At 40.2% G+C, this 26007-nt stretch overlaps 1 protein-coding gene across 2 annotated transcripts in view; it reads right to left on the bottom strand.

The window, feature by feature from the left end:
• Nucleotides 1-26007, bottom strand: part of LOC124593611 (katanin p80 WD40 repeat-containing subunit B1) — a 151714-nt gene that overhangs the window by 57366 nt on the left and 68341 nt on the right. For both annotated transcript variants that reach the window (XM_047131949.1, XM_047131948.1), the window contains 2 exons: nt 24242-24596; nt 19482-19622 (listed from right to left, as the gene is read on the bottom strand). In XM_047131949.1, the coding sequence (XP_046987905.1) occupies nt 19482-19622; nt 24242-24596 (496 nt within the window). The remainder of the gene's footprint in view (nt 1-19481; nt 19623-24241; nt 24597-26007) is intronic.

The raw sequence follows: 26007 nt of genomic DNA on the forward strand, positions 1-26007 counted from the left end.
AGCAAATCTCACTGCTGGTATTATTTTATTCTAACAGCAGATGTTTGTGGTATGCCTCAAAGTTGTGTGAAGATCGAGAACCACATATGAACATCGATCAGGTTTGTTTTGCAATGAAACATCGAAAGAACCATGTTTGCACGGAAAAATTTGGCATTCATTACATGTGCTGTATGCCACAGTAAGTATTATTTTCCATGCTTCTAGGATTAGCATTGAGGTGTCGCAGCTAGGGCGCAATTGCCAATTTGTCTATTAAAGCTTTCTTGTATAAATTTATGTGGGTTCCAGTGTAAGCAGTCAGAATCTTATACGATCTGCCACAGACGAGCTGTGTCCTGCAGACGTGCATCATAACCATACGGTGTGACTGCAGCATGTGAAAGTAGCAGAGAGGTGCTTACAGAGTAGTTATATTCTCTGGAAATATAAAAATTAATAACTGATCCAGAAATAGCCTGAGGAATTTCATTTTAAGTACATAACCTTATGTTGTGTAAAGGAACAATCTGTCAAAATCTGAAGTTATCAAAAAAGAAAAGTCAGTAAAAAACGTAATTATCCGACACTTACAAAACTATATATATATATATATATATATATATATATATATATATATATATATATATATAAAAAAAACTGAAACTATTTGAAAAGATACGATAACACATTCAGTGTTTAGATTCAATTTGGGAAGTTTTCATTTTAGAAAACCTTTCATAATTTTGCTGTAGTAATAACTTTAAGAATTTCAAGTTCATATTTATGTTTTGTGTTAGGGTGAGTGTGAAAGAGAGTACTTGTGTGAGTGTATGTGGGACATTCGACAATATTAGATTTTCAGTTTGTAATTCTCTATAGGAACTTGCAAGTGTTCCAGCTTTGTATTGTGGGAACGAATCCACCAGTGGTTCCCGTGCTGGTGGATGACGGATGTCCAAGCATGTTTGAATATGTAAGAGACAGCCAGAAAGTTCGCGACTATATAGTTAAATTCCAGATGTAAAGTACAGCTTAAAGTTTATTTCATTTTATTTGTTTAACAAGAGGGTTTTGAGTTGCTTATTTTAATGACGTCAATGAGCTGAGAGCAGTGGTTGGTTCTTGCTAGATTTTGGCGCGAGCCGCGCCCTGAAATTCAGTTCTGATTGGCTGTAGTTCTGTACAGCCAATAAGAAGTGAGATGGTTTGCCACTTAACGTATGAGAGAGAGGTGCTTGGAGAGGCAGAGTGAAGAAGGAAGTGGTGGACTAGCTTTTGAAGGAGCCGGTCATGCTGAAAGTGTCCGAATGCATTATGTGTAAAATTAATTGATATTGGGACTTCCGCATTTTGGTACAGTGATAAAGGTAGCTGGTGTTTACCATTAACAATTTGTGAAATTTTAAGAGTCGAGAGATATTTTGTTCTGGGGAAAATCACGCGTGTAAACTTTGATCTATAAGTGTGGCGGTACTTAATAAATTTTTTTTACCGAGTATTTATGGCGAGCAAAAACTTTATTTAAAAACAACCACTGAATGCTGATCGCAAAAGTAAATAGCAGTTTACTGACTGTGTTACTCTCATAAATGATTTCGGAACTGGATAGGAAAAGTTCTGGCTGTTTGAGTGCGACGAGGACTGTGAACAGGAACTTTAATGATTTGAACAGATGTGAGCTGATGATCTTGCTTAATAGCAATTTAAAAAAATCCTAATGCACATTTAAAAGGACCTTTGAACTTAGAAATATGAACAGCAACCAATTTACAATTTTTTCTTTACAGTTCACAAGACTATTTTCAGCTTTTTGTACTTACAGCAGCCTCAGTCATGTAGTTATGAAATCTCAGTTTCTTCAACACTGCATTTCTGAGATCTCTTAAGTAGCTGCAGTCAGGAATTGTGTGCAGATCTGCAGCAGTATCGAGGTATGTGGACAATTTATGTTGCAGAAATGCCGTTGATGTGCCAAAGAGCGTGTTATGTCGCAATTGGTGCTGGATCAGCCGGGAAAAACATTAGTTAAGTTCACGAAGGTAAGCGACTTTCTAGAAGAGCAGTAGTGTTGGGATAATTGGACTGTGAAAAAGTGCTCGCAAATAAATAGGAACTGTGAAAGGACAAATATTATGAGTGAACTATCGCCATGTGGATAGAAAGAAAGTGATAGCCCATGAACTGTGATTGTGTTTGCTGTGCTTGGCGGACGGATTTGCAGATATATCTCGCTGACTGGAGTAGCGGATAGTGGCTACTTCATGCAGACCACAAGCTATGAGAGACGATGCGACATCGGCAATGAAAGCAGTTGGCAGCACTGACCGGAGTGGTGGCCCGTAAAAAGGTACGACGGCCCGGCGCATGGTGGTCGGACCCGCAGTTACAGCTAGCTGTGTCAGAGACATCAGAAGCACAAAGTTTAAGTAGTGTGCTCTTTAAAACTTTGTGTGTGAGTGTGCAGAAATTGAATAAAATGGCTGAAAGTAAGCATACAAGTGCAAAGGTCAAGCTGAAGGTAGATTTGGGGAAAGAAAGGGGGAAGAAGTTAATGATTCCATGAGCTTTAGTTTGGAGGTATCACAACCAAATTATAGTAGTAGTTTGTCAGATTCATTATACGGTAATTATGGATCAGAGGGGGAACAGAATGTATTGGACCCCAGTGTTTCAGACCTACCTGTTGCGAAGCTAATATTGACCAGGAAGTTGTGTCAGTCAATGATGGGGCGAAAGATAGTGTAGCAGGAATGTTAATGAATCTATTGACAAAAATGAATGGGTTGGATTCTAATATGACAAAAATGGGTACGTTATTAAGTGATGAGATGGAATCTAAAATAAGTAAAATGCAGTCTGATATTGATACAGAAATGAGTGGGTTAGATTCAAAAATGAGTAATATGGATGTTGAAATAGAATCTAAACTGGATAAAAAAATTTCAGATCTAAGAGAATTTTGGAAGCTCGACATGGCAGTGGTTAACAATAATGTAAAAATTGAAATCAATCAGGTTAAACAGGAATGTACATTATCTATTGTTAAAGTAAAAAGTGAATTAACAACACAGATTGAACAAGTTACTGATGTCCACAAACAGTTTAAAGTGCACGTTAAATTAGAGATAGTCAAGGCTCGTGAACATATCCAATGGGTGGAAAAATATGGTGAAATAAATCACACAGCATTAGAATGTAAATTGAAAGAAAGTAAAGATAAGTGTGAAAAACTTGGGGCACAGGCAATAAATAAAGTCATAAGCTTGGAAACCCATCTTAATCAATTAAATAACAGTGTGAATGAGCAACTGTGTAAGCATGACTGTCGAATAACAAAAGTAGAACAGTGTGTTACTAACAGTAGTGGTAGCATTATTTCTAGTGGAATAATAGAATCCACTGAGATTGCTTATGTCACACATCATCAGTTTCTCAAGTTTGATCCACATAAAAGTGTACATCCACATGAATTTTGGAATGACTTTGAGGATATCTTGCCTAAAGTGTGGAGTGATAAGCAGAAGATCGAGTTTATTACTTCTAACTTAATGGGAGAGGCAAGAATCTGGGGAAACTTGGCCTCAGATAAATACAATAAGTTACAGGAATTTAAGCAAGCTTTCTTTGAAGAGTACTGGGGAAAGTGTAGGAAAATGTATGTGCTAAATCAGTTTTGGTCTGGGGAAAAATATGACCCCAAGAAAGAAGGGATAAAAAGATTCGTACAGAGGTGGGTAACTACTCTATCCTATCTTAGTACTAAGGTAGAAACTGAACAAATAGTTATGGGGGTAGAAAATAAGCTACCTTGGTATTGGAAGAACAAGATTATATCTGCACCTAGAGATAATGTAGATAAATTCATGCAATATCTTGAACGTGTAGAATCTGTACTAAAAGAGGAGGACAGCATGAGGAGAGAGTATCGACATCTTGTTAGGCAGAATGAAAATTGAGCTGAGGTAAACATAAACAGAATGAGTGTACAGAGAGGGAGCGGATACCGAGGTCGATCACGAGGGAGAGGCCGGACATATGATAATCGGGTCAGTGACCGAGGTCATTATGGCGACTGTAGACAGCTGCCAGAAGATGGCGCAACCAGCTGGTGGAGGACGTCAGTTAGCGGTGACGTACCTCGATAGGAAAACTGCTAAGAGTCTACGAGAAGGCTGGCGCTCGTAGACAACAACATTACCAGTTGAACCCACTGGCGAAACCATTTGTAAGAACGGCACCAGTACAACCACCTAGTATTAATGTAGTCACTAAGCAAGAAGAGGGAAATAACTGGGAGCAGCAAGAGGCAAGAGAATTAACCAATGTAGAGTTAAGGGAGAACAGTAGTAGTAACACCTGTAATAAGAACACATTTGTAGAGGAGATAAGTACTAATAATAAGATTTTGAATCAGAAGATGGAGGTAAATCTGCACGGTGAAACAGAGGAGGAACTGTCTGACAGTTGTGGAATCAATCATGTAGCTGGGGTCGAAGGGGTGCTTGATAGGTTATTTGAAGTAATTCAGAGTAGTGAAGAGGAGGAGGAAAAGGAAAAAGAGGAGGAAATATATAATGCTGACAACATCCGGTATAGGGTCGCAGAAACAGAGGTAAATACAGAAAGGGAAACACTACAAAGATGTTTCAATTTAGCGATAGTGAACAAACTAATAGGAGCTGCCACTAGTAGTAATAATATTAAGCATGAGGAAGACCCAGTACACAAGGTTTTGACAGAAGGGAAACGATGCAGGATTTACTAGACGAGGTAGAACCTGCAAATAAAAGAGAGTACGTAGGATCAGAGGTGTGTGCTGTGTCCCAAAATTTTGTTAATGAACTCCCAGCAAATAAGCAAGTAGTAAGGATGCCAGTAAGTGGCCTAAATATAATTGTAGCAACGGGAAAAACCAAAAGGATGGTGAAGCAAGAAGTGGTAAAGGGGGTAGCAATTAAGCAGAATTTCTTAGTAATTAGTGGACTAAGTGTTGATATGTTGGTGGGTGCCAATTTTCTTAGTAAGCATGAAGGATGGGTAAATTTCAGGACCAACGACGTAATGATAAGAATTAATGGTAACCTTATCACTATACCAATCATAGGCAAAAGACCAATGAGAAATCAAAAAAAGCTTACCTCAGAAACCAAAAAGTTTATTGACGGGTATGTGGGTTCATTTAGGATAATAGAGAAACCTCACCCTAATGCTTACCGATTGGAATTTGTAAAGTCTCATAAACTACTAGGCTTAAGAAATATTATTGATCTAAAGAGATATGTACAAAAAAAGAGAGATGTAGCCAGGAGTAACTAAAAACCTCAGAGGGCTTTGCACTCTTTGCAAGGCTAAGTGTTTGATGAACACTAGGACTCAAGTTAATGACAATGCTACTTAATTTTCATTTCATGTTGTCATTCTTCCTCTGCATAATTCAGAACTTTTGACTGTTGTCTTTCCTTCTTCACTACAGTAGTTTTAAGTAAATTTAGACATGGAGGTACTGGGTACCCTCAGAAGGGGTTATATTTCGTGTAAGGAAGTATTTACAAAGCATCAAGGCTGCCTGTAAGACAGTGGTAATGAATAAACAAATGAGTGAGTGGCAAGGTGTTGTCTGCTAATTGTAGTACACAAAGAGATGTAATGTGGTTAAACAAAAGAGATCAAAGTTTAGAAACAGGTGGAAGTGCAAACAAGAGGCATAAGAAAGGACCTGAAGTAACCAAGAATAGATATGTACGTAATTAACCATCACTAATCTGAGTGAATGTGGTATGGATATGACTATGTAATAAATATTGAATGTCGCTGGAGGAACCTGCTGTTGTAGTTGTGAGACATTGAAGCGGAGCAGTAAAAGAGCTAGTTTGTGAAACCTGAAGTGGATGTTATTGTAACAGAGCAGCAAAAGGCTGGCTTGAGAAACACTAAGTGGACTTTAGTAAATACTAAAATGTACATGAATCTGACATGTTGAAACGCCACAGAAGCTCGGCAGAACTATTTTCAAGATTAGTGGTTTTAAGAAATGTTTTGTATATAAGTGTTTTCAGCTTTCGTTTTTCTTGTATAGGACCTCGCTGCGATGGAGCACTTCCTTTCACGCCAATCACCTGCCACCTTACCTAAAACCTCTTTCCTCATTACCTTAGCCAGCTTCATCCTGACCCACAACTTCTTCACTTTTGAAGGCCAGACATACCAACAATTAAAAGGAACAGCCATGGGTACCAGGATGGCCCCCTCGTACGCCAACCTATTCATGGGTCGCTTAGAGGAAGCCTTCTTGGTTACCCAAGTCTGCCAACCCAAAGTTTGGTACAGATTTATTGGTGACATCTTCATGATCTGGACTCACAGTGAAGAAGAACTCCAGAATTTCCTCTCCAACCTCAACTCCTTTGGTTCCATCAGATTCACCTGGTCCTACTCCAAATCCCATGCCACTTCCTTGACGTTGACCTCCACCTGTCCAATGGCCAACTTCACACGTCCGTCCACATCAAACCCACCAACAAGCAACAGTACCTCCATTATGACAGTTGCCACCCATTCCACATCAAACGGTCCCTTCCCTACAGCCTAGGTCTTCGTGGCAAACGAATCTGCTCCAGTCCGGAATCCCTGAATCATTACACCAACAACCTGACAACAGCTTTCGCATCCCGCAACTACCCTCCCGACCTGGTACAGAAGCAAATAACCAGAGCCACTTCCTCATCCCCTCAAACCCAGAATCCCCCACAGAAGAACCACAAAAGTGCCCCACTTGTGACAGGATACTTTCCGGGACTGGACCAGACTCTGAATGTGGCTCTCCAGCAGGGATACGACTTCCTCAAATCCTGCCCTGAAATGAGATCCATCCTTCATGAAATCCTCCCCACTCCGCCAAGAGTGTCTTTCCGCCGTCCACCTAACCTTCGTAACCTGTTAGTTCATCCCTATGAAATCCCCAAACCACCTTCCCTACCCTCTGGCTCCTATCCTTGTAACCGCCCCCGGTGCAAAACCTGTCCCATGCACCCTCCCACCACCACCTACTCCAGTCCTGTAACCCGGAAGGTGTACACGATCAAAGGCAGAGCCACGTGTGAAAGCACCCACGTGATTTACCAACTGACCTGCCTACACTGTGATGCATTCTATGTGGGAATGACCAGCAACAAACTGTCCATTCGCATGAATGAACACAGGCAGACAGTGTTTGTTGGTAATGAGGATCACCCTGTGGCTAAACATGCCTTGGTGCACAGCCAGCACATCTTGGCACAGTGTTACACCGTCCGGGTTATCTGGATACTTCCCACCAACACCAACCTATCCGAACTCCGGAGATGGGAACTTGCCCTTCAGTATTTCCTCTCTTCTCGTTATCCGCCAGGCCTCAATCTCTGCTAATTTCAAGTTGCCGCCACTCATACCTCACCTTGCTTTCAACAACTTCTTTGCCTCTACACTTCTGCCTCGACTGACATCTCTGCCCAAACTCTTTGTCTTTAAATATGTCTGCTTGTGTCTGTATGTGTGGATGGATATGTGTGTGTGTGCGCGAGTGTATACCTGTCCTTTTTTCCCCCTAAGGTAAGTCTTTCCGCTCCCGGGATTGGAATGACTCCTTACCCTCTCCCTTAAAACCCACTTCCTTTCGTCTTCCCCTCTCCTTCCCTCTTTCCTGATGAGGCAACAGTTTGTTGCGAAAGCTTGAATTTTGTGTGTATGTTTGTGTTTGTTTGTGTGTCTATCGACTTGCCAGCGCTTTCGTTCGGTAAGTCACCTCATCTTTGTTTTTATATATAATTTTTCCCACGTGGAATGTTTCCCTCTATTATATTGATATCATTAATTTGAATCCAACAATTACGTTTGTTATTGTCACTGTTGCATTTCGAAATCTTTTCTGTCGTCTTATTTTCCTCTTTCTGTTTTTGCCAGTAGTTTCACTTTGTATTCACCTTCTCCTTTTTACCATAATCTGCTATACTATTTTATCCCGCCTATATATACTCAATAATACGTAACCCACTTCCAAACCAGAACAAAAAAAAATTTTTTTTTCCCCCCGCTTTCAACACTACCACTGCTATAAAATCCACCTTTTCTAGTCCACAAACAGTTCCTTTCACCTATTAAACAACCATTTTGGCTAGTTCTAATAACTTTCGCTTTATTTCCATTTCCATTTTTCCCACGTCATTGATCATTTTTAGCCGCTTCCCACAGGTTTTAACGTCATTATTTCTTCGTCAGACAATTGTTAGCCTCATTCTCATAATCTGCCACCACAAAACCATTCCTTTTAATACATTTACACGTAGTTTTTTCGAAATTTTCCCAAATTTCTCCACCCTTTAACGTGTTTTGGCGGCAACACAACCACCTAACCTTTATGCACATCGTTGTCTACCAACCCAAGTTCACCACAGGATCAACACAGCCCAGCTTTAACCAACACTTTTTCGCCTTTTTTCACACCAGATCTCCAGTTGCTTTCTAGTTCACTTTTATCTCCCCCATATATATATTTTTTTCATTTTCATTTCAGCCTCATGTTACACTTTCCACCTTCTAATACCATGTCACCCTCACAACACCCCCACAACGACCCCATTAAGTTTTATTTACATTCCCTCCGCAAACATGCCTTCGCCCTAGCCAGATTACGCTCCCATATTCTATTTTCTCAGGCTTGTCTGACATTTGGCATTACCCCCAAAGGCCTCACACTTAAAGTTCCCATCTCTGGCTGCAACCCTTCTTTCCATCAGTCCCTATACCAGTTCCAAACTGAACAATCCATTGCCCTCACCCACCTAATCCTTCACCTACACATCAACTCAGCCAATGAACACACCCGTCAACTCCTATCCTTAATAAAAGTCCTTAATCTTTCCTCTCCCACATCCACACCGGCTGTTCAGAGCATCCTCCTACAGTCCAACCGTAAATTAGAACAGCATGCCACCCTCCACCTCAAAAAACTATCCAATCTCCTGGTTTCCCACCTCCGGAAAGGCAACTCACTCACCCTTCACAACCTTTCCAGCAAACCTCAACCTCCTCTCATTGCACACAAACCCAGTCTCTCCCATCTACTCAATCTCCCACTTCCAGCTCCACTCCCTCCAAAACCTCAAAATTCCAATCAACACAATCTGGAACCACAACACCCTAATTCAGTAGTTAACCTTTCCTCCAAACCTCTCTCCCAATCCGAAACCTCTGTCCTATCCAAAGGCCTCACCTTCAGCCCCACTCCCAGATTCAACCAAACAGCCCTCGTCAAAGATTTACTGTCCTACACTCGTACTCTCTGCTGGAAATATCATTTTGCCACGAAGAAAAATGATCCTAATCCTACTCCTAATGATCCAACTCCCCAAGACACCATCCAAATTGAACCCTGCCTGGAACAGTTCCGTCCTCCGTCACAGCGGGACCCACCTCCTCTTCCACAAAATCACTCTCTCCAAACCTTCCAGGAATTTCAGACTTCCAGCCTTGCATCTCAATCCTTCTTAAAAAACCTTAATCCTACACCCAACATCACCACTGCTGAAGCCCAGGCTATCCGTGATCTGAAGGCTGACCGATCCATCGTCATTCTTCCGGCGGACAAGGGTTCCACGACCGTGGTACTTGATCGTCGGGAGTATGTGGCTGAGGGACTGCGTCAGCTTTCAGACAACACCACATACAAAGTTTGCCAAGGTAACCCCATTCCCGATGTCCAGGCGGAGCTTCAAGGAATCCTCAGAACCTTAAGCCCCCTACAAAACCTTTCACCTGACTCCATCAACCTCCTGACCCCACCGACACCCCGCACCCCTACCTTCTACCTTCTTCCTAAAATCCACAAACCCAATCATCCCGGCCGCCCCATTGTAGCTGGTTACCAAGCCCCCACAGAACGTATCTCTGCCTACACCTTCAACCCATTACATGCAGTCTCCCATCCTTCATCAAAGACACCAACCACTTCCTTGAACGCCTGGAATCCTTACCCAATCTGTTACCCCCGGAAACCATCCTTGTAACCATTGATGCCATGTCCTTATACACAAATATTCCGCACGTCCAGGGCCTCGCTGCGATGGAGCATTTCCTTTCACGCCGATCACCTGCCACCCTACCTAAAACCTCTTTCCTCATTACCTTAGCCAGCTTCATCCTGACCCACAACTTCTTCACTTTTGAAGGCCAGACATACCAACAATTAAAAGGAACAGCTATGGGTACCAGGATGGCTCCCTCGTACGCCAACCTATTTATGGGTCGCTTAGAGGAAGCCTTCTTGGTTACCCAGGTCTGCCAACCCAAAGTTTGGTACAGATTTATTGATGAAATCTTCATGATCTGGACTCTCAGTGAAGAAGAACTCCAGAATTTCCTCTCCAACCTCAACTCCTTTGGTTCCATCAGATTCACCTGGTCCTACTCCAAATCCCATGCCACTTTCCTTGACGTTGACCTCCACCTGTCCAATGGCCAACTTCACACGTCCGTCCACATCAAACCCACCAACAAGCAACAGTACCTCCATTATGACAGCTGCCACCCATTCCACATCAAACGGTCCCTTCCCTACAGCCTAGGTCTTCGTGGCAAATGAATCTGCTCCAGTCCGGAATCCCTGAATCATTACACCAACAACCTGACAACAGCTTTCGCATCCCGCAACTACCCTCCCGACCTGGTACAGAAGCAAATAACCAGAGCCACTTCCTCATCCCCTCAAACCCAGAATCCCCCACAGAAGAACCACAAAAGTGCCCCACTTGTGATAGGATACTTTCCGGGACTGGACCAGACTCTGAATGTGGCTCTCCAGCAGGGATACGACTTCCTCAAATCCTGCCCTGAAATGAGATCCATCCTTCATGAAATCCTCCCCACTCCGCCAAGAGTGTCTTTCCGCCGTCCACCTAACCTTCGTAACCTGTTAGTTCATCCCTATGAAATCCCCAAACCACCTTCCCTACCCTCTGGCTCCTATCCTTGTAACCGCCCCCGGTGTAAAACCTGTCCCATGCACCCTCCCACCACCACCTACTCCAGTCCTGTAACCCGGAAGGTGTACACGATCAAAGGCAGAGCCACGTGTGAAAGCACCCACGTGATTTACCAACTGACCTGCCTACACTGTGATGCATTCTATGTGGGAATGACCAGCAACAAACTGTCCATTCGCATGAATGGACACAGGCAGACAGTGTTTGTTGGTAATGAGGATCACCCTGTGGCTAAACATGCCTTGGTGCACGGCCAGCACATCTTGGCACAGTGTTACACCGTCCGGGTTATCTGGATACTTCCCACTAACACCAACCTATCCAAACTCCGGAGATGGGAACTTGCTCTTCAATATATCCTCTCTTTCCGTTACCCACCTGGCCTCAATCTCCGCTAATTTCAAGTTGCCGCCACTCATACCTCACATGTCTTTCAACAACTTCTTTGCCTCTACACTTCTGCCTCGACTGACATCTCTGCCCAAACTCTTTGTCTTTAAATATGTCTGCTTGTGTCTGTATGTGTGGATGGATATGTGCGTGAGTGCGAGTGTATACCTGTCCTTTTTTCCCCCTAAGGTAAGTCTTTCCGCTCCCGGGAATGGAATGACTCCTTGCCCTCTCCCTTAAAACCCACTTCCTTTCGTCTTCCCCTCTCCTTCCCTCTTTCCTGATGAGGCAACAGTTTGTTGCGAAAGCTTGAATTTTGTGTGTATGTTTGTGTGTCTATTGACCTGCCAGCACTTTCGTTCGGTAAGTCACCTCATCTTTGTTTTTATATATAATTTTTCCCACGTGGAATGTTTCCTTCCATTATATATATATATATATATATATATATATATATATATATATATATATATATATATATATATATATATATATATATATATATATATATATATATATATATATATATATATATATATATATATATATATATATATATATATATATATATATATATATATATATATATATATATATATATATATAAAAAAAAGTGCTGGCACGTCGATAGACACACAAACAAACACAAACATACACACAAAATTCAAGCTTTCGCAACAAACTGTTGCCTCATCAGGAAAGAGGGAAGGAGAGGGAAAGACGAAAGGATGTGGGGGATTGGAATGACTCCTTACCCTCTCCCTGCCAGCACTTTCGTTTGGTAAGTCAAACAGTTCACCAACTGTGACTATTTTAAAAGAAATGACACCACCTTCAGTGTTTAGATTCAAATTTGGAAAGTTCTCATTTTAGAAAACCTTTTGTAATTTTGCTGTAGTAATAACTTTAAGAATTTCAAGTTCATATTTATGTTTTGTGTTAGGGTGAGTGTGAAAGAGAGTACTTGTGTGAGTGTATGTGGGACATTCGAAAATATTAAATTTTCAGTTTGTAATTCTCTATAGGAACTTGCAAGTGTTCCAGCTTTGTATTGTGGGAACGAATCCACCAGTTGTTCCCGTGCTGGTGGATGACGGATGTCCAAGCATGTTTGAATATGTAAGAGACAGCCAGAAAGTTCGCGACTATATAGTTAAATTCCAGATGTAAAGTACAGCTTAAAGTTTATTTCATTTTATTTGTTTAACAAGAGGGTTTTGAGTTGCTTATTTTAATGACGTCAATGAGCTGAGAGCAGTGGTTGGTTCTTGCTAGATTTTGGCGCGAGCTGTGCCCTGAAAGTCAGTTCTGATTGGCTGTAGTTCTGTACAGCCAATAAGAAGTGAGATGGTTTGCCACCTAATGTATGAGAGAGAGGTGCTTGGAGAGGCAGAGTGAGGAAGGAAGTGGTGGACTAGCTTTTGAAGGAGCCAGTCATGCTGAAAGTGTCCGAATGCGTTATGTGTAAAATAAAGTGATATTGTGATTTCCGCATTTCAGTACAGTGATAAAGGTAGCTGGTGTTTACCATTAGCTATCTGTGAAATTTTGAGAGTAGAGATATTTTGCTCTGGAGAAAATCGCATATGTAAACTTTGAACTAAAAGTGTGGCGGTACTAAGTAAATTTTTTTTTTTTACTGAGTATTTATGGCGAGGAAAAACTTTATTTAAAGACAACCAGTGAACGCCGAGTGCAAAAGTAAATAGCAGTTTATTGACTGTGTTACTCTCATAAATGATTTCAGAATTGGATGGGAAAAGTTCTGGCTGTTTGAGTGTGACGAGGACTGTGAACAGTAACTTTAATGATCTTGCTTAATAGCAACAAAAAGAAATCCTAATGCAAGTTTAAAGGACCTTTGAACTTAGAAATTTGAACAGCATCCCATTTCCGATTTATTCTTTAGAGTTCACAAGACTATTTTCAGCTATTCGTAGTTATAGCGGCCTCTGACACGTAGTTATGAAATTTCAGTTTCTTCAACACTGCTTTTCTGAGATCTCTTAAGTAGCTGCAGTCAGGAGTGACATGTGCAGATCTGCAGCAGTATCGAGGTAGGCGGACAATTTTCATTGCAGAACCGCCGTCGATGCGCGAAAGAGCATGTTACGTCATAGTATCATTCTGATTCATGTAGTGCTCTGTAGGTTACATATTACAATTGTCACAAATGTATATGCAATAATATAAATAAAATGACTGTACTGATTTGACTGATATTTCTTATGATTCATTTCTTCATTTCCCATCTCCTTAGCAATTTTTTTTCTCACTTGTTTTAGAGGGGGGGGGGGGGGGGGGAGAATGATTTAGCGGCTGTAAATTTGACCTTGCACTTATGAAACCACGTGCTTGCTTGCTCAGCTGCAGACTCCTTGTGCGCTAGTGATCATACAAAGTATAGAAGCACGCCTAAAATATTCAAACATAATTTTCTCAAAAACAGCTGAAAGTTTTATGTTCCCAATTATATAGTATATAGGTTCAAGTTCTAGTCGTGCTCTACTCGTAATATGAACCACATCGGGAGGGGGGTTCTCGAATGATCTCCTTGTAAGTGAGTCGAAGGGGTCTATCCAGTCACTCATTGACCAGTCTCGTGTAAAGCCAACAGTTAAAATCTCATGTTTAAAAAATCATTCACACAGGATAATCATGCAAACATACCATAACTTGACCACAGACTCTCTTATGGAGATCATAGTAAAAGGTAACTGTAGTGTAGAGATGCAACTGAAAGAGTCGAAAACAAGTAAGTCACCAGGTTCAGATGGAATCTCAATACAGTTTTGCAGAGCATACTCTATGACATTAGCCTCTTACTTAGCTTGCATTTGTCACAAATCTGTTGCCAAGTGCAAAGTCCCAAACGAATGGAAAAATGTGCAGATGGCTAAAAAAAAAAAAAAAAAAAAAAGGGGGGGGGGGCGGCAAAATTACAGACCAATACCCTCAACATATGCTTGCTGCAGAATTCTTGTACATATTTTCAGTTTGAATATAATAAATTTCCTCAAGATGGAAAAGCTTCTGTCCACAAATAAGGATGGTTTTAGGAAACCTCATTCGTGTGAAACTCAGCTTTCTCTTTTTTCACATGATATCCTGAGAATCACGGATGTTGGGCAACAGGCAGCTTCCAAATTCCTAGATTTTGAGAAAGCATTTGAAGCAGTGCCCCACAGCAGACTGTTCATGAAGGTATGAGCATATGGAATAGGTTCCCAGATATGTGAGCAGCTTGAAGACTTCTTAAATAATAGAACCAAGTACATTGTCCTCAATGGCAAGTGTTCATCACATACATGGTATTATCAGAGGTGCCCCAGGTAAGTGTGATAGGCCTGCTCTTATTCTCTATAAATATAAATGATCCAACAGACAGAGTGAGCAGCAATCTGCAGCTGTTCGCTGATGCTGCTGTGGTGTATGGGAAGGTGTCTTCGTTGGGTGTCTGTAGGTGGATACAAGATGACTTAGACAAAATTTCTTTTTGGTGTGATGCAAGGCAGCTTGCTCTACATGTAGAAAATGTAAGTTAATGCAGATGAGTAAGAAAGCAATCCTGTAATATTTTAATACAGCATCAGTGGTTTACTGCTTGACACCATCACGTTGATTACATATCAAGGCATATGAAATGGAACAATTATGTAAGGACAGAAGTATGGGAGGCAAATGGTCAACTTCAGTTTACAGGGACAATTTTAGGGAAATCTTTTGGATAACCTCCAGATTGGATTAATTGAAGGCGCTGTCACAATGTAGGGGTGGGCTGCCAGATCTGTTACTGGTGGGTTCAATAAACATGCAAGTATTGCAGAGTTGTTTCGTGAGCTCAAGCAGGAATCCCTGGGTGGGGGGATGGCGACATTCTTTTTCTGGAACAATACTGACAAAATTTAAAGAACTGGCATTTGATACTAACTGTACTTTGACTCTACTGCTAGCAATGTATATTTCGCATAAGAATCACAAATATAAGAGAAATTAGGGCTCATACAGAGACATATAAACAACTGTTTTTCCCTTTCTCCATTTGCGAGTGGAACATGTAGGGAAATGACTAGTAGTGGTACAAGGTACCCTCTGCCACACACCATATAGCGGCTTGCTGATATGGGCATAGATGTAGACACAGAATGTTTAGTGCAGAACACACTTTGAAATTCTGAAAGAAGCAAGGATAAAACACAAGGGAACGAAAAGTTATCTGCAACCTGTAAAGAAACGAGACTGCAGTTATAACGGGTTGGAAGACATGAAATAGTAGTTGAGGAGAAAGTAAGACAGGGTTGTATCTTATGTCCAATGTAATTCAATCTATGTAAAAAGCAGGCAGTAAAGCCACTCACAAAATTTCTGGAAGGAAAATTGAAGTTCAAGGAGAAGAAATAAAAATGTTACAATTTGCCAATAACATAATTGTCAGACACACCAAAGCACTTACAAGATCAGCTGAACAGAAAGGCTGGTGTCTTGAAAAGAGGTTACAAGATGAATAAAAATTAAAGCAAAACCAGATTAATGAAGTGTAGTTGAATTAAGTCAGGTGATGCTGAGATAACTGAATGAGGAATGGAGAAGCTGAAATGAGTGGCAAGGTTTTCTTTTAGGACAGAAAAATAACTGACAGCACAAGAAGTAAGCACAATATAAAATGCAGACTAGCAATAGCAAGAACAGATTTCCTTAAAAAGGAGAAAAACTGTTAACACTGAACAAAAATGTCAGTGTTGGGAAATATTTTCTGAAATTCTTGTCTGAGAAGTCAACAAGGAATCTCTACTGATATGAGTGTAATCCCAAAAGTAACGTCTCCAAACAAAGTGCTGGAGCTGCAGGGAGACTGTTTGCATGGCTGTTGGCCACACTGTTTTTTTTCTTCTTCCTTGCTCCCTCTCCTCTCTACAGAAACCTCCACTCATCCAATGGAGCTTACAGTCTTGGCTTGGCAGCCAGTTGTAATGGAGCTCCTGTTAGCCACTACCATCAGGTACAAAGTTCACACAGTTATTCGGTATTTTAGTGCAAAAGGAGTTAAACCAATTGACATTCATTGACAGTTGACAGAAGTTTATGAAGAGTCTTTGTGTATGGATGTTAAAAATGTCCGCAAGTGGTGTAGAGCGTTTGCAGGTGGTCATGCTGAAACTCATGACTGGAAAGAAGCGGGAGATCATCAATTACCAAAGAGACAATTGCAAAGTTTGAACCAGTTGTGCTTCAAGATCAGTGGATTACTCCTGACCATCTCTGCAATGTTGTTTCTGAGATTTCACGACGCACCATTCACTGGACTTACAACAAAGTGTTGAAATTTCTGAAGGTGTGCGCAAGATGGGTCCCAAGAATGCCGACAGAAGATCACAAACAGCAAAACATTGAAACTTCCTGCCAATTTCTTCAATGCTATGCAGTTGAAAAGGACAGCCTTTCGGAATCAATAGTCAAGGGTGATGAAACCTGGGCTTTCCAATTCACACCTGAGACCAAACAACATTCACGTGAGTGGCGGCATCCTGATTATCCCAAGCCACAAAAATTCAAAAGAATACAGTCTGCCAGTTAAGTCATGGCAATTATGTTTTGGGATTGAATGGGGACATTGTCCGTTCCTGGGATGACAATAAATGCCAACAGGTATTGTCAGACATTAAAAGAACTCTGACGGGCAATTCAGAACTGAAGAAGAGGAATGTTGAGCAAAAGCATAAGGCTTCTACACAACAATGCTCACCCACACATCGCCTGTCAAACCATGGGTATTCTGCAAGTTTGAATGGGACACCATCATCCATCCTGCCAATAGTCCAGATGCAGTGCCCAGTGACTACCATTTGTCTCCCAAGTTGAAAGAACACTTGGATGGTAGGCACTTCAGTGATGACAACGCGATGAAAGATGAGGTCCAATGCTACTGCAATAGCAAGGTGGCAGGCTGGTGTGACGTGGGCATACAAGAACTGTTACATTTACAAAAATGCATAGAGAGAAACCGCGACTATGTGGAAAAATAGACAAATGATCAAGCTTCAAAATTATGTAAATTATATTGTAAACAAATGTTTCTTTACATGTTTAAAAAAATGGGAGACCTTACTTTTGGGACCACTCCTGTACTAAAACTGTAAAATAATCATGTCAGTCAGTTGCTCTGTCTGTCTTTCTTTCTATCTTAACACACTAATCTCCAAAACTAAAGCATGAATTTTCATGGGATTTTCATAGGTGACTTGAGTGTAACTAGGGGCATTATTTAGGTTTTATTTCCTCAAAATCAGATCACAAAAATAAATAAATAAAAAATACTGTAATCTACATTTTTATCCACACTAATATTATAAAGGTGAAAGTAACATATCTGTTGCATATTCATGACCAAACCAGTGAACCAGTTTCAATGAGATTTTAGAAAGCAAAATAATATTTGACCTCTAAGACGGTGAAGTACGGAATGGGACTTTTTTACACCAGTCAACATAAACCATGTTAAAAAAATTATAAAATTTGTTGTATAATGTACACATTGTATGATACGTAGCCAGCTTGGGAGGGGGGAGGGCAGGTCACATGTAATGAACTATGCTTATCCATACAGGCAGACATGTAAGGGCAGAAGATCTTCTTGCACTTACAACAACTTGCTTACTCAGTATCACTCCTCATAAAAAAAACTACTGATATATGTGCAGGCACAGCCATGTGTGACAGCTAATAATTAATCTGTGTGTGTGAGGGCACGGGGAGGGGGGAGGGGGGGGGCAGTGCACTGGGTAAAAATTGTAGAGGGGAGGCCAAGGCTCAAGCACAGTAACAGGCTCAAGTGCATATAAGGTTGCAATATTTATGCACAGACGAAGCGACTTGCAGATAATCGACTAGCATGCAGAGCTGCATCAAACCAGCATTCAGACTTAATACTCGAATGACAACAACGATACCTGCAATTGCTAAAGGTTGTCAGTGTTTCAAAGTAGTTGGCATCATACACCCAGCAACATCAAAATGTTTTCATGTGTTGTAGACAGTTCTAAGTTGGAGGGTATAGTCAGTCTTTACGATGGGTATCTTTTACTACAAGTGGTTTTCCTGTAAACCTTGTTTCCGAATATCCCTTTTCTAATATACTTAGTCTTAATCATCCAGAAATGGAACTATGCCACTGTTCACCATCTCCATAATTAAAGTGTGTTTTTCAAGATGTTGAGATACTACAAATGAAATCCACACCGCTCCACTCCACCATGCAGTCAGTGAGACAAACATTCTGTTCACACACTTAAAGTCTGATGTCGGTGCAACAAAGTCTAACTTTAGAGAAATTTTTAAGTCTGTAAGCATATGTAATAGGATGGGAGTAATGCTACAATTTAACAGCAAGAGTATTAGATACAGAGAATTTACACAGTTGGAGTAGGGTTAGGAAGGCACTGGCTTTTGCCTTGTCTGACTGACTATTATTATTATTAGCCTGAAGCCATTTTGTAAACTATCAAAAATCTAAATCTGAGAGGTAACGAAGAAGAATCTGGGATATAACGACGTGCACTAGCTGACACTGGTGGTAGCAAAATGTCCTGTATTTTAGATCTACACATGACCTAATTTAATCCAAACTGATAATTGTAGTAAGAAAAACACAATCTAGACTGTTTTTTGTTCATTAAATCCAAATAACCAGACAGGGATATGAATACCACTCCTTAATATCAGACCAGAATCTTAACCCACTGAGTCACCTCACTCAGACAAATCACAAAACTGCTCGATGGAATCCCCAGCATTCACCAGCAGTGATTTAGGGTAAACTGAGAAAACCTAAGTAGGCCTGGCCAAATTAGACCTGAAAAAACTGACTTTTTACCACTGCAGTCACTCGTCCACATAAGTAACGTGTATCTTGTCACTTTACAGTATCTTGATATAACTTTTTTTAAGTGTGACTTTCTTATCCTGAATTAACTGCATCCCATCCTCCTCCCTACTAAGTATGAAACTCACGGAAAAGTATATTTTAAAATGACATATGAAAATTATGGAACATAAAGTCACAGTTGACGTGCAAAAGGAACAATAATGTACCATTACCTTTAAATCCTTGTTCTGCCAAACAGAGTACACAATCTGTAAACATTTTAATCTATTATCCAGTACAGCTATCACAGGTGGGTGGCCTTGCGAGATATTTCTGAAGACATCATCTTCTGTCAGCACTTTTGAATTATTTTTCTGTAATAAGAAACCATATTGAAGAACAGGAAAATCATTTTTACAAAAAAGTAATGTAGGTATATACCACAGAATACAAAACAGTTACAACTGTTTCTTAACTAACAACTTAATCTAAAAGTTAAAAGTTGGAATTAAAAAAAAGCTCTTATTCATCAAGAATATTAAAGAAAACTAGATGAACTGCAGAAACTGTCAGCCACTGAGGTTTCTGTTTGATACTGATAATGATATTTCAACTTGGCATTGGCAGATTGTCCCTTGACTGCTTTTATACAGATGTCTCTGGGAATTATGTAAAAGTTGTGGAATGCTCCAAGGTGGTGAGAAGTAGCTTCCACTTAATCCATATCAGACAGTAATGAGAATACTTCATATATGTGCAACTTGAGTACCTGACAACAAGGTAGAATAATATAAGTCCTGGATCTCCTACTAAACACCTACATCTAATTCAACCAGATTTGGCACACAACCAGCAAACTTCAGTGTCAGCACTGTGGAGTTTCCAACTTCCTACCTCCAATAGGCAAAGAGATATGAGCAAACAAAAATTTTCAGCCTCTGCCATATAAGCTGTCCTGGAATAGGAGATGGGCATACAGAGGGGACAGGTTGGGATGGATAGAAGGCGGGGCGGTGAGGGGGCACGAGGAAAAGCGAGAGGGGTCGGGGTGAGAAGCAGGAGAGGATGGACAGACAGTGGTGGAGAGGACGGACAGACACTGGTGGAGAGGAAGAGGTGGAGAAGAAGAGGTGGATAGGGAGACGGGGGCAGGTAGAGGTGGGCAGGTAGAGGTGGGCAGGTAGAGGTGGGCAGGTAGGGAGACGGGGCAGGGAGCAGATGGATGGTGGAAGGGCGCAGGACGAGACGGACAGGGGAAGGGCTCAGGATGAGACGGACAGGGGAAGGGTGCAAGAGGAGGTAAATGGGGAGAGGTGGGGAGGAGGAGGTAAATAGGGAGAGGTGGGGAGAAGGAGGTAAATAGGGTGAGGTGGGGAGGAGGAGATAGAGAGAGGGGGGAGGAGGAGATAGTCAGAGAGAGGGGGGAGGAGGAGGAGACGGAGGGGGGGGGGGGGAAGGAGATGGACAGAAAGAGGGAGATGTAGGAGATTGACAGTAGGAGTGGGAGGAGGATATGGACAGAGGGAGGTGGAGGAGGATATGGACAGACAAAGGGAATGGATTAGATGGGCAAAGAGATCGAGGAGGAGGAGATGGTGATACACAGAGAGTGGGGAGGACACGACTGAGATACAGAGTGGGGAGGAGGATATGGACAGATAGAGGTGGGAGGATGAGGTAGGGGAGGAAGAGGTGGACACAGAGGGGGGAGAGGAGGAGGAGGAGATGTATGCAATACACGTGTCGACGTGGATGAAGCCGCGGGGAAAAAGGTTAGTGTGAAAGCATAAATAGAAAAGATTGTATGTGTAGTTAAGAATCAAAGAACATAAAAAAGAATGGTAAGTAGGCTTGCAGCAGATACAGTAAGAAGAAAAATTACTATTACAGTGAACACACAAAAAAGAGCCTTTCAGCATGGTACAGGAAAAACAAGCTGTGTGTGCCAGTAGTTGCAAAAACATGTTCACTCAGGATACCCAAATCCTAAAGTAATTCAATAAGTAACTGATGCTTACAGTGAACACAATATTCTGAATAACAGCACACTATTTGAAAATGTGGGTGAGAGGGCATATTTTGTTGGAATAGTGCAAAGTGCTGCAGGCTGAATAAAACAAACCTATTTTCACACTGTTATATCTTTTGCAGCAGAGGGTCCGAACTGATGAAAAGGAATAATACTAAAAACATAAAGAAGTTGTGAGCATTACATTACTGTGGATGTGTAGAACAATATATGCATAGTTTTCCATACATATGGTTTACACAGTGTCTAGTTTTAAGGCAAATGTAGATCGTTGCTATGATCAATTGAAAATGGTCATTTTTGTGATTTTGTTGGACAATAAATGAAAGCTCAAACAACAGTCAATCATGGGGTACCAGTCCGTCATGTACATTAGTTTAAAAAATATTGGTATAATGTCATGTACACACATATATTTAGGTGTCCTTCACAAAATTTACTGTGCTTTGTAAGATTATGAAGGTAGAAGTTGCCCTAATACTTTTAATTTAGTACAGAAATGTTGTTCTCAGAATATGAAGTGTTTCATATGATATTACAAAATAGCAGACTGCATGAAAATTACCCTCTTAAATGTCCATGGCTACAAATATTCAGGAACTGACCATTTTGGAGAAAACAATATTTCTGTATAACAATGCAGGATCCTTCCACAGTAACTGTTAAAACTTCGTCATTTACTCACATGACTGGTTTAGGAATTTTCAATTGTAGTATCAAATGTTATGTGGATTGTTAGGTCAGATAGCTACAAAAAATTAAAATTACCAAATATGCAGCAACAGTCGCAAAATCATGTTTTATTTATTCACTTTTGTAAATTGATTTCAACTGATTAACAGCCATCATTGGTGCTTTCAACCAATATGTGCCCTGAGTAGTAATACTGTCTTAAGCAGAGGTCAAACATAAAGTGATACATCAAGAATTGACTATTTCTCACCTTATGTTTGACCTCTGCTTAAGACAGTATTACTACTCAGGGCACATATTGGTTGAAAGCACCAATGATGGCTGTTAATCAGTTGAAATCGATTTACAAAAGTGAATAAATAAAACATGATTTTGCGACTGGTTGCTGCATATTTGGTAATTTTATGGTTTACGGTCGCTGCACGAGTTGGGAACCACATGGAGCCCACCATTCATAAGATAGCTGCAAGTCAGACAAAGATATTCTGTAGATCCAAACATGCTTTTTTATAGGTTATGACCATTCATAAAACTCAATATATTAAAACAAACTATCATTATTATTTCACAAATGTTATATGTGAAAAATGCAAATTGTTATGAGCCAAATTACACAGAAAGTCATTCACTGTCTTCCTCAATTAATTCGGTTGCTGACCTTCACAAACAATTTTAAGGTGAACAAAACGTTGCAATATAACATTTCTTTACCCAATGTAAATATGAAAAAAATGGCAAGCTGATTGTATGTGAGAGAAGAGGAATGCCTGCCTGCCTGCCCCCTTTTTTTTTGTTTTAAGGAGGCATCAGAAGAGAGCTATGAGACATACAAACAGAAATAAGAAAACCAATATTACATCACATCTCCTCTGATCTACAATCCCGAGGAAATTACTCTTTTTCCTTGGTTTTACCTCCCAGCAAAAAGACTAATTTCATGATTTCAAAAGGATGACATGCAATGATCTTCCTCACCCTATTCATGTGTCCATCTGCATTGCTATTATTTCAACAGATAGGAAGTACAGCATAACCCGACTTTTATGTTCCCTGAATTAACATTTTCCCACCATTTACGACATTTTTTATCATTCCTGTCAAATTTCCTATGTCCACAGTGTTAATTTGTGTCCGATTTTGCATTAACATATTTATAATTTTCCTGTGATTATGCATTACGAAAAAGTGTTCCTGGAGAAAAAAATTATGCTGGCAGGATGTGGTAAATATGTAAAAAAATTGGAACAACTCATGCCGTATTGCCTGCTGCTGCCAAGCTTTACTTGGCTGATGGGAGTAATCAGGTTCATTTGAATAAAGGTTCATGACCAACCACAACAATTTCCAAACTGTCTCTACTGCACAAATGCAGTTTCATGACTGTTGTGATCATCGTGACACCTTTGTCAAACCATATTTAGCACGTTTCGGTGTATGGCCACTTCTAATGCTTGTTGACACCGTCATTCACTTTGCGTTGCTCAAATGCTTTAGTTTAAACACAGTGCCGATTATGTACTTTTTTTCATGCTGAGCAAAATGTGTTTTGAGAATTTATTCTCTTTGTCAAGTGCAATGTTTATTTATGTATGTTTTGTGATGTTAGACAAACAAATAATGTGAGTGATAGTTTGAGTGTGTGTGGTATTCCACATAACTGAGGAGGAACAGTATCTGATAACCTCAAAAAGACAACTACAGTGGAAGAGATGCAGAATAACACATATTCAAACAACACACAAAATACTTATGTACATATTTGCTCTTGACAACAAGAAAAAATTCTCGAAACACGTCGTGATACACGTGAAAAAATACATAACTAGTGCAATATTTCATTATTTAAATAATGATTGACAGCTGCAGGCTTTCAAAAACATCGATTATGATGTCTGAAACTGAGTTAAATGTTCCTACTTCCCAGACAGTTATCAGTTCCAGTTATATCAGCAGTTTTTATTACATAATAAACCTTTATTAGATAATAAACAAGTCCCTGACAAGTCTTCTGATGCCTGTTATGTACATATATCATACATAAAGAGCAAAAATGCGACAGGGTATGCTATACGTAACTTTACAGCTTAAAACGTTATTTTCCACATTTTACATTTTCCCTTATTTTACACCAATTTTTTGAAGTCCTTTGAAAAGCGTAAAAGTGGGGTTTCACTGTAGTTGTGACATCACCACTTGTCTCACATAGTATCAACCTGCATCTTGAATTTTCTATTTTAAATATAATAAATAAAACAGGTAGTCACTACTTACAGGAAGGAATTCGGATAAATCGATGCTAGACGAATGATTTATATTGGATGGAATGAAAGTTACTTCTTTTTGTGGTTCATGATCCAACATGTCCATGGAATCATCCCTTTCTGGAATGAGTCTAGTTGGAGTAGACGATGGTGGTGGTCGTTGTGGAAGTGGAGATCGTAAAGCAGAAGGCTTGGGAGCAATTGGTTTTTCTGGAATATGGGATACACTTTCAACATGTTCTGGTTTTGAACTACTACTGTTATTAATAGGAACAAAATTGCGAGTTAATGATTGTGATCTGGAATGTGATGAGTTAGAACGATTCAGTGCTGGTTCAGATGGACTGTGACGAAGACTGCTCAACCTGAAAGACCAAAATAAGTCACAATAACTAAGTTATCTACAAGTAAAATTAGACAAAATGGCAAAAATATTCACGAAAGTATTTAATAATGAGCAAACTAATTACAAGATCGGTTTTGCACAGAAAAAAAGTGCAGTATGATACTTATATCTTAAGGCTTTGTTGCTGTTTGGCAGACTGAAAGACAAAAGAACATTAACAGTCATAAACTAGAAAAGTGTTTATTAAGCATTTCACAATAACGGATAATGGCTACAGTGTGTGCATTATGAGGCAATTGCAAAAAAGTTTTTTCTTTTATGTAAGAATGCATGTGCAGTTGCTCACCCATTTTGTTTGAGACACAAAAATGAGATACATTACTATTGCTAGCAACGAATTTTTTTTTCCCCTTAACGTTTTCAGCATCTCATCATCAGTATGGTATTTAACATCCAGTTAACAGAGTCTCTCTCTCCAGTCTTATTCAGTAACTGATTCCACAATCACAAGTTCTAAAAATCAGACAAATCAAGATGAACTACATAATGAAATTCTTAAGGCTGTTTTTAAACATTTATCCATGATCTGAGAGGAAAGGTTTGCTAATTTGAGTGGATACAATCTTTCCACTTCGCAGGTAAATATGAACAATAGTTTATGTCACTCAAATCCAATGGCTGCAGAGAGCATGCTGATTAACAGTGCATATCATCTGCAGTTTAGTGGAGATGCTGCTTACAAGGTGAGAAACTGGACCTCTAGTACCCACAAGGAAATGTGCTATTAGTTACTAAACTGTGACTTCCTGAGAGACTGGATGCATCAACATTATGTTGCACTTTTTCTCAAAGGGTGAGAGCACTTTCTGAGGTGACATATTTATCTATCAAGCTCATTACGCACAGGAAGAAATCAAAACTTTGCTAGAGATTCACATCAAATCTCAGTGCTACAGAACACTTGGAATATTTATTGCTGTCCACATTTAATGGTACAGACACTGCACTGAGAGTCATTGTCAGTAATGCAACTGGAACTCTAGTTTGTGCAGTGTGTTTGTACAGTCTGTTTTGTCTAGTTGTCTAGTTGGCATGCTCCTCACTCTGTGTCACCTGCTGTTTTGCCCTCTGCAGCTGCCATGGTTTATCCACCTCCCTTTTCTGTTGAGAAAATGGGACACATGTGAGAAACACTGCGACAACACTTTCAAGCTTTTGGGATTACTGACGCTATATTATGTTGTCCCTTGCTGCCTTCATGGATATTGCCAAGAATATATCAAGTCCTATGTCAACTTGTCTATTTGCAGGATCCAACTTCTTTGAGATTTGACAAAATGTGTGAACTACTTTAAAAATAATGCTTTAAGCACACCCATGTTATTGCATCTCCGGTCGAGCTGTAGGAAGCAACCACATCAATCCTATCG

This window comes from Schistocerca americana, chromosome 2 (assembly GCF_021461395.2).
Source record: "Schistocerca americana isolate TAMUIC-IGC-003095 chromosome 2, iqSchAmer2.1, whole genome shotgun sequence".
In the NCBI taxonomy this organism is placed as follows: Eukaryota; Metazoa; Arthropoda; class Insecta; order Orthoptera; family Acrididae; genus Schistocerca; species Schistocerca americana.